Source organism: Hypanus sabinus, chromosome 6, assembly GCF_030144855.1.
Source record: "Hypanus sabinus isolate sHypSab1 chromosome 6, sHypSab1.hap1, whole genome shotgun sequence".
Taxonomy (NCBI): Eukaryota; Metazoa; Chordata; class Chondrichthyes; order Myliobatiformes; family Dasyatidae; genus Hypanus; species Hypanus sabinus.
In genome coordinates this window covers 163,669,574-163,687,708 of record NC_082711.1, presented here as the reverse complement: position 1 = coordinate 163,687,708, position 18,135 = coordinate 163,669,574, and the positions used below count along the sequence as shown (strand labels likewise).

Genomic DNA, 18,135 nt, shown 5'->3' with positions numbered 1-18,135 from the left:
AATACAAGGTTGTTGAACTTGAGAGGTGTATATTCTTTTTATTAGATAATTTGATTTAGGGGCAGAATTAGGCCATTTGGCCTGTCAAGTATACTTTACTATTTCATCATGGCTGACTTATTATCCCTCTCCACCCCTTTCTCTTGTCTTCTCCCTTTAACCTTTGATGCCCTTGCTAACCAAGAGCTTATCAACCTCTGCTTTAAATATTCCCACAGCTGTCTGCAGAATGAATTTCACAGATTCACCACCCTTTGGCTAAAGCAATTCTTCCTCATCTCTGTTTTAAAGGGATGTCTTCTGTTCTGAGGTTGTACCCTCTGGTCTTTGACTTCCCCACTATAGGAAATATCCTGTCCACATCCACTCTGTCTAGGCTTTTCAATATTCAATAGGTTTCAATTAAATTCCCCTCATTCTTCTAAACACCAGCAAGTAAAAGCCCAGAGCCATCAATGTTCCTCATACGGTAACCTTTTCATTCTGGGGATCAGAATCAGAATCACCAGCGTATGTTGTGAAATTTGTTGCCTTTGCAGCAGTAGTATAATGCAATACATAATAGTAGAAAAATACTGAATTACAATAACTTTATATGTATTAAATAGTTAAATAAGTAGTGCAAAAATGGAAATTTAAGTAAGTAGTGAAGTAGAATTTGTAAGTTCAATATCCATTCCGAAAATAGATGGCAGAGGGGAAAAGGGGAAGGAGGAAGCAATTACTCCTCATCTCTGTTCTAAAGGGATGTCCTTCTAATCTGAGGCTGTACTGTCTCGTCTTTGACTTGTTCTCATGAACCTCCTCTATACCCTCTTAAATTTGTTTTAAATTTCTTCCCTTCATTATTTGCTCACAAGTGAAACGGCCTTCAATGTCTTTACTTGTTTACAGCTTTAAAAAGTCTTTCACTGTTTTGTCATATGATTTATTTCAGTCATTACTCTGACTGTAAGTATTATCTTCTCAAGCATGGGAAAGATCTTGAACTGAGATAAAACAATGCACAATAAACCACTCATATTTACAAAATTAACTTTATTCAGAAAATTGAACATGTAGAGTGTCTCAATCAGTTTCTTTTGATTTTCTCATCCAGATATCTATGTGGAAAATATAAATGAATGATTACTAATAAATATTTAGGAAATTGGTGCTGATTTAAATGCATTCCCCCATGGCACAGGAACTAATTAATCCCAATGGGTATGTCATTGCTAAAGATCAGAAGTCCCTCACTTTTGACTATTTTATATTGATTCATAGCTCAGTTGCTAACATGAGCATTGAAAGGCCACAGCTGTTAACCATAAAAATATAATCCTTTTAGTGAAAACATCAATGTTTCCTGAAAGCTTTCCATTAATAAACCATATAACACTAAGTAGAAGAGATCAGTCAACTGATTAATCTGGAAACCTACTATAGTATATTGAAATTTAAAGCAACTCAAAAATCAGCTGGGCTTGAATCTCAAAGTCACGAAGCATATTACATAATAATTGTCTTTCCAATTGCTTCTAAAAATTACACAACAATGAAGTTTTCTCATATCTCCCATTTCATTACAGGAAGGAGACAGGCATCCAAACCAAATCTTGTTATAGCTTTATATCTGATGAGGCATAACTGTATAAATCACGATTTGAATGTTGATTATTCTTGTAAGTTTGTACTTCTTTTGGTGCTGGTGCTAGTACTGATTGTGTATGATCAGCCATGATGATCACAGTGAATGGCGGTGCTAGCTAGAAGGGCCGAATGGCCTACTCCTGCACCTATTGTCTATTAAGGTAGAATCAGCTAAAATGCAAATTTGACAGGCATCCTATCTACCTGATTTGACTTAATTAATCTCACCCTACCAAAAGGCATTGATTTTAAATTTGACAAATTGCTGTTCCCAATCACGTGCCATCTTACAGACAGAATGAGTATCTTACTCGGTTAGTATGAGAAAGGAGATATTTTAAACAAGAAAACAATAGTTATTTTTTCCTGTTTTATGTGCAGGTATCTCATTTTAGAAGTGGGATTAATAAACAAGGTTACATTGAGTCTTTCTGCAGTGCAATTAGCATATATTTGACAAGTTTATGATGACTTTCTTTTAAAACAGGCTATAATCATTAAGCTAAAAACAATTTAGTTATTTTCAGGACAAAATTGGGCTGGATTCTCCCCATTGTGTCAAAAAGAAGAAAAAATATGAACTGATTAAATTATCTCTCTTCAAGTAGCAGCATTTACAGCTGCCTCTTGACTTTATTTCTGTATCATGGGACAGGTGAACTTCATATGGCATGATTTAGGAAAGTCAAAATGATGTCCCATATTAAACATAAAATATCCAGCAACACGCATAGAATGCTAGAGGAACTCAGCAAGTCAAGCGGCATCTGTGGAAATGAATAACCAAGTTGAAGTTTCAGGTTAAGACCCTTCTCCAGGACCTGAAGAAAGGTGTCGGCTCAAAATGTCAACGGTTTATTTGGTTCCATAGATGATGACCTGCTGAGTTCCTTCAGCATTTTGTGAGTGGTGCTTTGGATTTCCAGTATCGGCAGACTTTCTTCTGTTTATTATCCAGCAATATTTTTTTCATCACGTGTTCAATGTCATTGCATGCTTTTGATGTAAAAGTGCAGCAGCCACAGCAACAGCTTCCATTTGAAAGTATCTTAAATATAGTAAAATGTACCAAGACAAATCACAAACAGAAATTGACACCCAATCGCATAGGGGTATTAAGGCTTGGAACATCTTGTAGAAGCAAAGAGAGTTTAAAGATTTCAAAGTTCACAATTAATTTATTATCTAAGTGCGTATACTTTATACAACCTTAAGATTCGTCTTCCCACAGGCAACGACAAAACAAAGAAACCCAATAAAACCCAATAGAAAACTTATAACCTTTTTTTTAACCAATCAATGGGATAGCTTCCATTTTTATCATTCTGGAATTAATAAGGTAAGAATCCATGGATTACCAAGAAGTTTACATGTCCGGAGGAGATTAGAAATAGAATTTAGAAACCCTTGGTAGGAATTTGAAAAAGAATGAGAATTTTAATTTAAGCTTCTGCACACTTTTGTTGATACATATGAACCCTGAACAAATTGAAATATAAGCAAAAAAGTGGATTAGAGAAAATGTACTTTTATTCTCTCCTAACTCCAACTTTTTCCATCTTGTCTTTAGAGTTGATCTTTTAAACGACTGTCCCAAGATCAATATCTCTATCTGCCCTTATCTTTCTTACAAGTTTGTTTTGTTTGCTTAGAACCACAACCCCCACCCCCACCCCCCTAAGCACACAAACTGATCATTTGGTCTGTGTCTATCTGTTGGTCTCTGTCAATGTTTGTACTCAATTCCCATCTTACCCTGCAGGTTTTGTTACTGAAGAAAATGCTGGACACTGTACATGGACTGTTTCCACATTCATCAGTATACTGAACTAGTGCTTTGTGGTCATTTGCTGAATGTGCACTCTGTATGAATTTCATAGCAGTAAATCTATAGAGAAATTGGTGAAATTTCCTTCCACTTTAAGCATATCGGCATATTTTCACAGTGACAGGTACCAAAATGGTATGGACTGTATTCTGTTTTAAGATGAACCTTAAATCTCAGTACTAAATAGAAATTTAGAAAAGGGAATTGATCTGTGTTAGATTTTACCTTCTGGCATACACACTTCAGGGCTACAAGTATTTAGATGTTTATTGAGGCATACATCACTGTATCCTAAAAAAGGAAGCATATAGAAGGAATGTTTTAAAAACTGATTGTTAATCATGAAGGCTCTATATAGTTTAAAGAGATTTCTGGAGTCAGAAGTATTGTTTGGTGTACAGATATTGAAGTTTGAAGAATATTGTAGTTCTTAGTTTAAGATTTATTTCATACTAATTGGAATCCAAGAGTGTTGTCTCAATTTAACATAAATTAAAATCCTTTCTTGTTGTCCCTTATGAAATGATGCTCAAATCAGTAGTCATGGGAAATGGATTTTATTTTTGAAAAAGAATACCATCTTGCCTTTTATTAGATAATTAAAAGCATGCACACATCCAAGGCCCATGACAATATCACAGCTATGCATTCAAATTCTGAAATACATTATTCAAATGATCTTTTTCTTAATACTATATACACTCAGTGGCCATTTTATTAGCTACATGAGTGGAACTCTTGTGTGGTTTTCTGCTTCGTAGCCCATCCACTTCAAAGTTCTGTGTTCAAATATGTTCTTTTGTACAACACATGGTTATTCGAATTACTGCTGCCTTCCTGTCAGCTTGAACCAGTCTGACATTCTCCTCTGACTGTTCTCATTATTTTCACCCGCAGAACTGCCACTCACTGGATTTTTATTTTGGTTTCTCGAAACATTATCGTAAGAACTCTAAAGACTGTTGTGCATGAAAACCCCTGGAGATACGCAATTTCTGAGATACTTAAACCACTTTGTCAGACTCCAACAATCACTACATGGTCCACGTCACTTAGATCACATCTCTTACCCATTCTGATCTTTGGTCTGAACAGCAATTGAACCTCTTGAACATGTCTGCCTGCTTTTATGCATTGAGTAGCTGTCATATGATTGGCTGATTAGATATTTGCATTAATAAGGAGGCATACCTAATAAAGTGCCCACTGGATGTAATTGTACAAACAAGTCAATAGAAGCTAATTCTTTCCAGTTGTTTTGGAGGCAAGAATGAAGAGTCAGGGTTAATATATTATTTGCAATAAATAAAATATTATTTGCAAACCTGAAGCCTTAGTTTCTCATCCAGAGACAGTGCTTGTGGTGTAGAGTGCAGAGTACATTGGATAAGACATAGGAGCAGAATTAGGCCATTCAGCCCATCCAGTCTGCTCCAGTATTCCATCATGGCTGATCCCAGACCCCACTCAACCCTATACACCAGCCTTCTCACCATATCCTTTGATGCCTTGACCAATCAGGAAACTATCAACTTCGGCTTAAATATATGCACAGACTTGACCTCCGCCACAGTCTGTGGCAAAGTGTTCCACAAATTTACTACTCTCTGGCTAAAAAAATTCCTCCTTACTTAAAGGGTCATCCTTCAATTTTGAGGCTGTGCCCTCTAATTTTAGATACCCCCACCACAGGAAACATCCTCTCTAGACCAGGGGTCGGCAACCCGCGACTCTTTCATCTCTGTGCTGCGGCTCCCCGTGATTTGTTAGTTTTTGAAATGTAATTCGAAATTTGAAGATTATGGTGATCTTGTACAATCTAAATAAAACGTTGTGGAGACCCCATTTCCTGGCACATCCGAACCAGCTCACAATTAGCCACCGTTCCGGCTAAGGGAGATAGCCTACGGGGGTTTGTGAGTACATGTCTTTTGGAGCATCCGCGCCCACGGGGACAGGTTGAGGGAGGCTTTAAAGCAAGGCTGTTTAGTTCGAATAAAGTTATCTTTGACTGCAGTGTGGTTATTTTAGCGCTGCGTGTAGCATACCGCTACAACGTGTTTTTTTATCGCTATTAATATACATCACCACTGCCAATGCCTGACGCCCGCCAGTGCGCGCTTCCTTTTAATTCTTTGATCCAAGGTAGGCTAACTATGGAGTAACCTTCAACCCAACGTCTTTTTTTCGGAGTTCAAAATGTTTTTTTTTGTATGCAGAAATGTAATTTCGTTTTCTCTGCAGGAGTTCATCAATTTCATAAATGCAACACATTATAGTTTGTTTATACATAGCATAAAGGCAAAAAAAAAACCGTTGTATGCAGTGTTACTTCATTTTAAATGTCAAACGGTTTTGTGGCTCCCAGTGTTTTCTTTTCTGTGGGAAATGGGTCCATATGGCTCTTTCAGTGGTAAAGGTTGCCGACCCCTGCTCTAGACCCACCCTATCTAGCTTTTTTAACTTTCGGTAGGTTTCAATGAGATCACCCTGCATTCTTCTAAATTCCAATGAGTACAGGCCAAAAGCTGCCAAGTGCTCCTCATATGTTAACCCCTTCCTTCCCGGAATCATCCTCTGGATTCTCTCCAATGACAACACATCCTTTCTGAGATACGGAGCCCGACATCATATGTGATTTATTAATATTTTCCTCAGCATTTTGCCACTTTCAAAAATATATGCATTGTACACTTGCATCTGTCTGTAACTGTGTTCTTCAGAACAGTACCATTTAGATGGTATTACCTTTGCATCTTTAACTTTTATCAATAATGTTTATCAAACACTGTTTATTAAATTTCATTTGCCCAAACTGCCGGCGTTTCTATAACTCCTCACTCTCTCACTTTCCTCATTTGTTTAACATATCTCTGAGATTGAGTCAATGAAAATTGTGAACTTCTACTCCATATTACCAACTGCTGAATAATTAATTTGTGGATAAGCAGCTTTGGTCCTAATACTAGAACCCAGAGGAACGCTACCGTTGTGTCATCCTCCAGTTGGAGAAAACAACTCCTTACCATGACTGCTTTTGGCCTTGAGCCACTTATTTTTGTTCATGCTGCTACAGGCTCCTTTATCCTGAGAACCTCAATTTTGCTCTTCATCTTTATGAAAATCCAGTTAGATGGCATTGCCCATATTCCCATCATCATCCTTCTTTGCTAAGCCACTACCTTTACCCTTCCTTGGGAAACCATCATAAGGTCCTGTTAAGTATTTGAGCCCCGCCCTCTGCATTTTTTGGCCTCTAAGGATACTTTCCACTTCCTACTTAATGCCTGTAAATGTTTTGTTTATGTTCCCTTTTATGGTTCTGCTCTCCATCCTTGATGTGGCTATTTTGTTTTTATTTTCCATGTCTCATTTGGGGTTAGTATATAGAGTGCCTAAACAGTATTCACCTTCCATTCTGCCCCCCCCCCCAGAAGTTTTCATGATTTATTGTTTTACAACATTGAATCGCAGTGGTTTTATATTTGGCTTTTTTGACACTGATCAATAGAAAAGACTCTTTCATGTCAAAGTGAAAACAAATTTCTACAAATAGGTCTAAATTTATTTCAATTATTAAATGCAAAATAACTGCATAATTACTTACTTCCTTCAAGTCAATATTAGTAGATGCACCTTTCGCAGCAATTACAGTGTGGATAATTCTGACAGATTGCACGGGGATCGTGAGTGAACAGCCCTTTCCAAGTCCAGCCACAAGTTCTCAATTGGATTGAGGTCTGGACTCTGGCTTGGTCACTCCGGGACATTAACTTTGTTGTTTTTAAGCCGTTCCTCTGGAGCTTTGGCTTTTTGTTTGGGGTCATTGTCTTGTTGGAAAACAAATCTCCCAAGTAAGCACAAAGTTACTGCAGATGCTATGGTCAAATCAACACATACAAACAAGCTGGATGAACTCAGCAGGTCGGGCAGCATCTGTTGAAGTGGGCAGTCAACTTTTCAGGCCGAGACAGTTCTCTTGCAGACTGCAACGGGTTTTCCTCCAGGATTTCCCAGTATTTTAATTAATTCATTTTACCCTCTACCTTCACAAGTCTTCCAGAGCGTGTTGGAGTGAAGCATCCCCACATCATGATGCGGTCACCACCATACTTCATGATAGGGTTTGGTGTGTTTTTGATGATGTGCAGTGTTTGACTTATGCCAAACATAGTGTTATAGTCTGATGGCAGAAAAGCTGACTTCAGAGTCTCCCACATGCCTTCCGGCAAACTTTAGCCAATATTTCATGTGAATTTTTTTTCCAACGTTGGCTTTCTCTTTGCCATCTCAGCCACTGAAGCTTGTAACTCCTCCAGAGTTGTTGTAGGTCTCTTGGTGGCCTTCCCTTCTTACATGGTCATTCAATTTTTGAGGATGGCATGCTGTAGGCAGATTTACAGCGGTACTGTATTCTTTTCATTTCTTGATGATATTCAGTGACTTGGAAATTTTCTTGTATCCATCTCTTGTGACTTGTGATTTCCAGTAACCTTTTTGCAGAGTTTCTTAAAGTGGTCTTTTGTCTTCATGGTGTAAGTTTTGCCAGGATACTGAATCAGCAGCAAATGGACCTTCCAGATACTTGTGTATTTTTACTGCAATCAATTGAAACACCTTGACTGCACATGGTGATCTCCATTTAACTGATTTAGTGACTTCTAAAACCAATTGGCTGCACCAGTGATGATTTGGTATGTCAAGGGGGTGAATTATTTTGCATTTTATATTTGTAACTGATATATAGATCACCTTGTAGAGATTTGTTTTTACATTTGACACGAGGGTCTTTTTCTGTTGCTCATGTGTCAAAAAAGCCAAATTAAATCCACTGTGATTCAATGTTGTAAAACAATAAAACATGAAGACTTCCAAGAGGGTGGTGAATACTTTTATAGGCATTGCACATTGTGGAACTGATATATTATTCACCTTTGTCCGTAGCATGCATTTTTGTTTGTTTTATCATATTATTTAAATATTTTGACTGAACTTGGGAGTTCTAACTCTAGTTCCCCTGTCACTTACACTAATGTAAATGTGTGTAGCTTGTATTTCAAATAGGACTTGAAAAGTCTCCCATTGTTTAATCTCATTTTTACCTGCCACTATCTGATTTCAGTTTGGTCTCCACTTCTTCTTTCCACATTCCTCGGTAGGTTGAAGCAAAGTTATTATGAACCCACCCTCACATCCTTCATTGTTTAAATTGTTCAAAAAACTTCTCCTGAAGGAGCTGGTGAAGGGAACACAAGGCAGATACACAGATCAAGAAGTAAGAAGTGTAAGCCACCTTTAGACAAAGACCATTAAGTATTGAAGGGTGTTAAATTCCTTTTGCATTTCAGCTTGCCTAGCTGAAAGAAGCTCAGTGCGCTCATTGGTGTGTTGAATCTGTCTTGTTATTGGCCTTGGTGGATTTCATCATGCTAATATTGAGAATGCACATTTAGAAATAAAAGTGTCATGTCTGCACATTTATTAAGTAGATGCAGAGACCAAATAAAGTCCAGGGTAAATGAAGATTAATCTTAGAGAATTCATAAGGTGAGCTGCTGTGGGAATACCCAGATTGCTGGTGCAAGTCACATGTATCAACGAAACAGACTGTGGATATTTTGATTTTCTGTCAGTTCAGCTTGGAAATTGTAGCAGACTGAGCAAGTTATTCTTAGCAATGATGTGTTTTTCTTTCTTTAGCATCGCCATGGCAACTAAAGAAAATGTGACATCACAGCGAGGAATGCTGAAGACGATACAAAGCAAAGTGAACTCCTTGGCCAGTATCCTTTTCAAAAAGTGCTTTTATATCGCTCATAGTTTTCAGGCGAGAATAAATTGGAAGGTAAAATGTACTGAAGCAGGCTAATGGACTTGAACCATAGCTACATGAAAGACTGCACTCAGTCGTTTAGTGGAGTGTCTGAGAGGTGTGAACCCTTGAGTGGGATCCAAAAGGGCTGTTTTTAAACTTCATTAAATCACTTTGTGCAGCATTGCTGTGTTGGATCAAAACAATTGCATTTTTAATAGTGTTGGCGTAATTTTTCTTGAAGAATTAAAGGCAACATTTCAAGGCAGAATGCACAACATAGTTTTCAAACATCAAATTTTGGATGTCTGCTTAATTTATTTAGAAAACACGTAGTTTTGAATAAAAACTAACTAAAGGATATAATGAGCCATTACTCCTGCTGTACAGTGTCTTTAATGAAGCAAAGATTTACTTTAGTAGATTCCCCCCCACCCCTGGCTCCCAAAGTAAGTATTTGGGTATCATCTGTAGTGAATAATTCACATATACATTATCACCTTAACATGGAAGATAAATATAACTCTGTTATGAATGCTTTTAATTCTTGTTAGACAATCATGTTGAGGAATGGTTTGAATTGTAAAAAGGATAAACTTTTAACTTTTGCAAGTATGCAGCAAACCAGATTCATTTATTTATCACATTTACAGTGACACAAATAGTGAAATATTCACTTACATTAACAACCAACATAACCTATGGATGCATTAGAGGCAGCCCATAAGTGTCGCCATACATTCCGTGGCCAGCATAGCATGCCCATTTTACATTCATGTATTGTCTTTAACATTAAAAACACACCGAGGCCCTCACAGACACACAGTATTCTCTGCCTTGGTGATTCAGATGTTCATTATTTTCACTATTGTTCACTATTTAGTATTTCTAATCAAGTCCACTCTTTAGCCTTGTTTTCAAGGGAAACAGACCCATTCTATTCAATCTCTTCATAATTAAAGCCCTCTCTCCTTGGTAACATTCTGACGAGCCACTTCTCCTCCTCTCCAGAGAAATCACATCCTTCCAAAGGTATGACAACCAGAACTACACGCTCCAGCTGTGGCCTAATCAAGGTTATTATAGTTATACCAGAAGCTCCCTACTTTTATATTTTGTACTCTCACTACCAAAGGAATATGTCCCAAATACTGTCACTTATTGTATCTCACTGTGCTGCCAACTTCAGGAAAGTCAAGCTCCATCTCATCGATATTCAACCGGACTCTTCTATTCATCGTGTTGCTTCAAGCCGTATTATTTCTCTTAAAGTGCATCACCTCACATTTATCATTGTTAATTTCCATTTTTCATTGGTAACCCTCTTGGTGTTATTATACTTTTAATTTGTTAGGATTTTCTGTAATGTGTGCACTCTTTGACTTTGCAATTTGTTTAATGCATTCCCTGCAATTTTTGGACTCCTGTTGGGACTTCTATAAAGAGAACTGAAAATTGAAATGTAAATCTTAGTTGGAAGATGTTAGTAGATCTGAAGCCAGTGTTGAATACTGTACTGTGATAAATGCTTGAGATAGTTTGCCACCAGTTTATTGAACAAGTTTATGTCAAAGACAGTAGAGACAAGGCTGTTGCAGTTTAGCCAAATTTGCATTGTGGTCATCAAATTCTGTAGAAAAACACATTTTAATTGCTATTCAACCTCTAACTATTTAATATTTTCATAATTTCATTAGAACATTTTTAATAGCTATGGAGTAATATTGGGCTCTATTAAAAAAAAGCAGCCAACTTTTTTGCAGCTTGTTACAGTATTCCTTTCTGACAAGATCTTGCTGTTTGGAAGTAATAAGCCATTTTCATCAGCAGAATGCTAAGAATCAAATTCCTAATACTGTGAAATTACTTCAAAAGTAAGTACAAGTGCCCATAAGAATTTACTTCCAGGCTGTTAGCAGTTAGACCATGTGGAAATATTGCTGTTGGTGCCTCTTAAAGAACAATAAACCCCTTGAACTGGAGTCATAGACCCATGCTGAGCAATTTGCCTAAATGAACTAGTTCCATTTGGCCCACGTGTCTCAAAACCTTTTCTACCCATGTATCTATATAAATGTCTTTTAAACGCTGTAATTGTCCCACTTCCTAGCAGCTCATTCCATATACGCACACCCTCTCTGTGAAAAACTTACCCTTCAGGTACCTTTTAAATCTTCCTTTACTGCTTAATTTAGCACTCCCCTACCCTAGTAAAAAAGTCTATGCTAATCACCTTATCTTATGCCCCTCATAAACACAAAGTGCACTGCAGATGCTGTGGTCAAATCAAGACGTACAAAAAAGCTGGATGAACTCAGCAGGTCGGGCAGCATCCGTTGAAAGAAGCAGTCAGCATTTTGAGTCGAAATCCTTCGTCAGGACTAAAGGTTAACGTTTCGACCCGAAATGCTGACTGCTTCTTTCAACGGATGCTGCCCGACCTGCTGAGTTCATCCAGCTTTTTTGTAAGTCTTATGCCCCTCATGATTTTTATAAATCTCTATAAGTCAGGTGACTTAAGGTTGTTATAACTGAGGATGGTAGTAGGGATAAACACCCACTAACTATTAAATGCTCCTAATGACTTGCATCTCGGATAGCCTCTGACAACCAAGTCCAGCTCGTGGACTTCATGTGTGATTTAGCTACTAAGCCTGACTGAACCGTTTCTAATGACAGGAGAAGGGACAAAGGCAGGTTACTCGCACCTTAAAACCAGTCGCTACAGACGGATGACGTTCATCAGCCGTGATTGGCAGCTCAGAAAGGAGAAGGAAAGCTCTGATCTCAACCCTCCGCTGCCTTGTGGCTATGCCCACTCTTGGGGAAGGCTTTGGGAGTAAACCCCAAGGGACCTCGAGGCCACTTGTGTCAAACAGTATCGATCTCTGCTGGTTCCTTTGATTTCATCAGCTGCATGAAGTCTGCTACATGGGCAATAGCTAGCTTTTCATTTCATACTTGCAAACTGGCTTGCATTTCACATAGACAGCTGGAATGCAAATTCTGTAGGAGGGACTCAAAATAAGGTCCAACCTTGGCTTCCTATGCAGCCTCTCCTTATAAGGGACTCCAATCTTGGTGATATCCTTGAAAACCCTTGCACCCTTTCTAGTTTAATTCTTCCTTCCTACTGCATAGCAGAGCGATCTGACAGCACACGGTACTCCAAATGTAGCCTTAACAGTATCTTACAACATAATGTCCCAACTTCTTCCTTCAGTATCCTGACCAATAAAGGCATGAGTGTCAAATGTCACTGCCTTCAACTAAACTCCAGTTTTACTCTGTTGAATTTAATGGAGCCAATATGTTGACCCCATGGTTGTTTTTGAGAGAATTTAAATTGCTCTCCTTAGAGGTGTAGTCTAATATATAGATTTCAAAAGGTTCTTAACTTCATATTTTGGATTTCAAGATCAATTGTATTGGTTTTGTCTAAGGTCAGCAATTTCTTCAGTAAGATCTATACTATGTACATAATTTGTACCATTCCATTGATCTACTGGTTTCTCAAAATTTTATACCACTATATGATGCTTTAAGTAGCTTTTGTATGAATTGATTTGCCACTGGTTATTTGTAACGGCTAGAAGAAAGTTAGGAAACAAATATATAATAACTCAGGTGAAAATTGTAATAGTAATGTCCTGACAACTGAAACATATCTAGAGTATGCAGTTTGATGTTTGACATTTAACTTATTTGCATCAACAACAGATTGTATAATTTTTTAAGGCCATAAAAAGGGAAGAAATTATTTTATGGAAAAAAGCCTTCATGAAAGATGATTGTGCTATTAAAAGCAGATTCACACCTGCATTTGTTTGTAGAACAGAATAGTTTCAATAAAACCTGAGTACAGAGTCATGGCCATGTGGTTATCTATTGAACTTGTGAGTAAACCTGATCCATACTTAACTTCAGTTGAAGTAGTTCTATATTTTAAAGAACTGGTATACTTTGGTGGGACCTGTGAAAATACTTGTAGTTCCAGTTAAGTTAAACAGGAAGGTCTTGGAAGTAAATCACTTTTCAATTCAACACCATTCTATAAAACGAATAGCACGGCCTTAAAGATCTATTAGGTTAAATCTCTTTAAAAGTTCACTCTTTTCAGTTTGGGTACAGTAGAGGAGTTGACCTCAGTATGTCAAAATGAAATGTTAGGTTACAATATGTGTAAGTCCCTTAAAGGCAAAAACAGATTATTGAGTTGTAGAAAAGTACAGCACAGAAGCAGGCCCTTTGGCCCATCTAGTCCATGCCAGACCATTTAAACTGCCTACTCCCATCAACCATAGCTCTCCATACCCCTACCATCCATGTCCTTAGCCGAGCTTTTAAACGTTGAAATTAAGCTTGCGTGCATCACTTGCACTGGCAGCTCATTCCACATTCTCACAGCCCTCTGAGTGAAAAAGTTTCTCCACATATTTCACTTAAACTTTTCACCTTTCACATTTAACCCATGACCTCTAGTCATAGTCCCACCCAACCTCAGTGGAAAAAGCCTGTTTGCATTTACTCTATTTTTACCCCTCATAATTTGGTATACCTCTATCAAATCTCCTCTCAACCTTCCACATTCTAAGGCATAAGCTACTCAGTTTTTCCTTATAACTCAGGTCCTCCAAACCCAGCAACTCTTTTCAATTCAAATTTGTTCTATAAAATGAATAGCACAGCCTTAAAGATCTATTAGGTTAGGTCTCTTTAAAAGTTCACTCTTTTCAGATTTGGTACAGTAGAGGAGTTGACCTCAGTAGGTAACTACTCTTTCAACCTTGTTTACATCTTTCCTGTAAGGTAGGTGACCAAAACTGAACACAGTACTCCAAATTAGGTCTCACCCAATATAATGGGCAAAGAAATACAAAAAAAAATTGCTGAGTAGTTAAATAAATACTTTGCTTCTATTTGCACAAAGTCCAAATACCTGCTGGAAATGCTGTGGAAGAAATGAAATGGGAAGAATAAGGGAATAATAATGCTGAAGAAGTTAATGGGGCTGAAAGTCAATTAGTCTTCAGGCCTGATCATCTGCATCTCGAAGGACTAAGTGAGGCATTCGTGGAAGTAGTGGAGGCATCAGTTGTTATTTTCAGTACTCTTTTGAATATTGATTGGTTCGAGGAAGACCAAGATAACATACACTGTTTAAAAATGGAAGAAGAAAAGTGGAGCTACAGATTGGTTATCCAATATTTGTGGTAGCACAAATGCTGGAGTCTGTATAAAGGATAGCATAACAGGATACTTGGGAAATATTAATAATTGCAGCATAGATTCATTAAAAGGAAATAGTGTTTAACAAACCTACTTGATTTTTGTTTGGATTTTACTAGTAGATTGAATACCAGTGGGTGCAGTGTGCTTGTATTTTCAGAAAATCATTGGTAAAGTCCATGTTAAAGTTCAGTATGCAAAAATTAAGGAACTGGGATTGGGGGAAATGCAGACATGCATTGAAGTTGTTTCACAGACAGGAAACAGTGGGAATTAATGAGCTACACACTCTAAGTACTGGAGGAGCTCAGCAGGTCAGGCAGCTTCTATGGATGGGAATAAGCTGTTGACATTTCGGGTCGAGACCCTTCATCAGGACTAGAAAGAAAGGGGGCAGAAGCTAGAATAAGAAAGTGGGAGGGAATAGAGTACAACCTGGCAGGTTTCAATTTCTCAAGATTTTCAAGTTCTATATGAGTGCAGGAAACAGCATCAATTCAGTTGTTATACAGGACAAAGAAGTGAGGGAGGTAGCTACTGAAACAAAGATTGTTCCATATATCCCACAAAAAGACAAATAAGTCTTTACATTCAGTGGTGGGGTCATAATCCATAAGGAAGTACAAGGTGACTGGAATTCTCTACCGCAAAGTGCTGTAGAGACCAAGTCCTTGAATTTTATATTTTTTTTAAAAAGATTGATTGCGAATGAAGGATTATGAAGAGATGCTAACAATTTGGTAATGAGATGGAGGATTATCTCTAATCACAATGAGTAACTGAGAAGGTTTAAAGGGCCGAATGACTTATTATTCCATCTCAGTTTCTGTGACTCAGTTATCTTTATAAATGTAATTAGAAATAAGGTTTACTATTTGTTCTTTTGTACAAAGATCCGTATTCTCATTACATGTTTGCATCTGCTTGTGAATCTTCTTGAAATTGAATAGCCATAAGTATTTAAAACATTCAGCCTCCTCCAAGAAGCACATTTCATCATAAAAGCACCCAACATCCACAGAATTTATATCTCCAAGGAATTTATATCTTCAGGAGAGAACTTTGGAGAAGATACTGTATTTCTTAAAACCTTGATATCCAATGTAGTTGGACTGTTTTAATATATCAAAAATGACTTTGTTTCTTTAACAACAATTCCAGATCGATTTCCTGCCATTAACAGTTTGGTTCAAAGAATAAATTTGAGAAAACGTAGGGATACATTAATTTTGGGTGGTGTTATTGGCATTTGCACTATCTTATTGCTACTGTATGCTTTTCACTGATGAAATATTGTAATTAGATGTTTCCACAGTTATAAAGCACTGGAGTGGCAGTGGGAGCATATGGACCTAACCTGCATATATTGACTAGATTGCTAGGTTGAATGGATCTTGGTTATCATGGAATGTTTTTAAGCAGCATTCCCATGGGCCACAGTTGTGTGATTTGGTTATGATCAAATGTAAATCGTTTGATTTTTGTTTAAGTAATTATGCTCTTGTAAAGTATATTTTTGAATTACAGCACGTTGATGTATACATTAAAGACTCGTTAAATGTGCTATATTTGTGTTATCATTTTTCCCCAACTCCATTGTCTAGGAAGTAAGGTGCAGTTTCATTTATAATTATAGAGTCACACTTAAAAATAAACTACTTTGAAACTGTCTGTATCCAAAATATGTATTTTCAAGAGCAGAGATAATCAATACTTAAAAATACTTCCATGCAGAATGGTACTGCAACAAATTTTGGACCTATGTCACACGGTGACAAAACATGGATTTGTTCTTTTGATTTCCTCTTCCACTTTCTGCTCTTTTCTGTAAGAACTACAGAGACTGCTGGATCAAAACCCAGCTCCAAGTCAGTTTCATTGGAAAACAGCATTGGCCAAGACCTAGGACCAGAAGAAAAGTGAAGAAAGTTTGGAGAAAAGGAAATAAATTTATTTTCAAAAAATATATATTTTTTTCAAATGTATCTTCTGAGTTCTGCAGGATCTGGAAAAGCTTTTTTAAACCAGAAATTTCCAAATAACTGTTAGCTTAACACTGTTTGAGTGTCAGTGTCTAACCTTATAGTTAATATTTCAGAATGGCTTCCGATACACAGTTTATGCTAAGACATTGGTAACTAAGATAATATATTTGAATAAACAGCTGAAGCCACTGGCCAGATAAACCTGATGCTCTCGATTTTCTTTCTTCGATTTAGTAGTTTAAATTAAAATCAGTTACCAAAGCTTAAATTTTATGAGAGAGAAACCAAAACGCCTTAGATTATCTTCACCAAGAAAATCATCATGTTGAATAGCTGTTATTTGTTTTCATTTTTTTCCCAATATTTTATCACAAAATTGTGATTTGTCCTCTTGCTGTTTTAAAAATCACAGTACATTTATTCACAAACCACATAGCTGTGGCCTCCTGATTTACAGAGCATCTAACAAATAGTTGTCTCCTGTTAAAGAGAGAAACTGTGTTTGTTCCTCAGATTGAGGTAACCAATTGAAATGCAGTTTAGATTCCATGCAGGCACAAAACTCTATATTGGGAATATGAATCATTCCAATAGTGTCCAGAATGAAATGAACCTTTTTGTACATAGCAATGTCTATTGAATAAAGGCTACTACCTATTTACCATGGCATCTTTTATGAATTAACTCAACACTATAGCTACCATATGTTCAGCGACAGATTGGCTTCATTCAAATTAAAATTCTTCAATTGTATAGCTTGATTTTTTTGTTTCCTGCATTGTTGAGTTAATCCATATTAAAGGTTCTGTTTTGCCCAATAATAAAGAATACTGCTACTTTTTTAACCTTTTCGAAGTTGGTGTCAAAAACATTCTTTTCCTCAGGCACTTCCTTTTCCTTTTCTGTCTGAATCCTTAATGCATTAAGTGCTTTGGAAATTTTGTTAATGTAGATTTTAATGATCTTGTAAAATAATTTTGTTTTCTGCTAATGTATTTTCTGCATTGTACAGAGAAGCTTTAACTGTATGTAATTTGTTAATAAATTAGAATTCTAAGTGATCCAACTGGATGGTATTTTGTCATATAATAGATCTTCAGATTATTATTAAAGATAACCAGAGTCTTTGCCATAGTTACATGCTTTAATAATTCATACTTTTCACAGAATTCATTGTTTTTATACAATGATATCAGATTTTAACTACAGTTGATCACTGGCAACTATTTTGCTTCAGTGTCAGTGTTGTACCCGAAATCAGTTTACGTATTTCTTTAATTATATACAGTACCAGAAGATTAATCTGAACACTAAGGTACATTTAAATGCAGCCAAATTGGCAGCTTTGATAAACACTAGAGATTCTGCAGAGTAACCCACAACGTACTGGAGGAACTCAGCAGGTCAGTCAGCATCTATGGAAAGGAATAAAGAACCAACATTTTGGGTAGAGACACTTCATCAGGACTTTTCATCAAGCAGCTTTTCAGTGCCCTTAGGGCCATGAAAATATTTTGGAGTTAGACTTGATTTATACTAGCTTCATACTTCTAGTTGAACCTACAGTATATAATTTTTTTTCAATGTATATTTATACTTCCTTCTTTTAAGCACTCTGCATTGTTAGCCAGTTAAATTAGTGGTTTAGC

At 36.9% G+C, this 18,135-nt stretch overlaps 1 protein-coding gene across 2 annotated transcripts in view; it reads left to right on the top strand.

Moving 5' to 3' along the window:
- Positions 1-17,547, top strand: part of gosr1 (golgi SNAP receptor complex member 1) — a 109,960-nt gene extending 92,413 nt beyond the window's left edge. For both annotated transcript variants that reach the window (XM_059973347.1, XM_059973346.1), the window contains exons 8-9: positions 9,161-9,243; positions 15,663-17,547. In XM_059973347.1, coding sequence (XP_059829330.1) covers positions 9,161-9,243; positions 15,663-15,787 — 208 coding nt within the window. In that variant the 3' untranslated portion in view covers positions 15,788-17,547. The remainder of the gene's footprint in view (positions 1-9,160; positions 9,244-15,662) is intronic.
- The last annotated feature ends 588 nt before the right edge of the window (positions 17,548-18,135 follow it).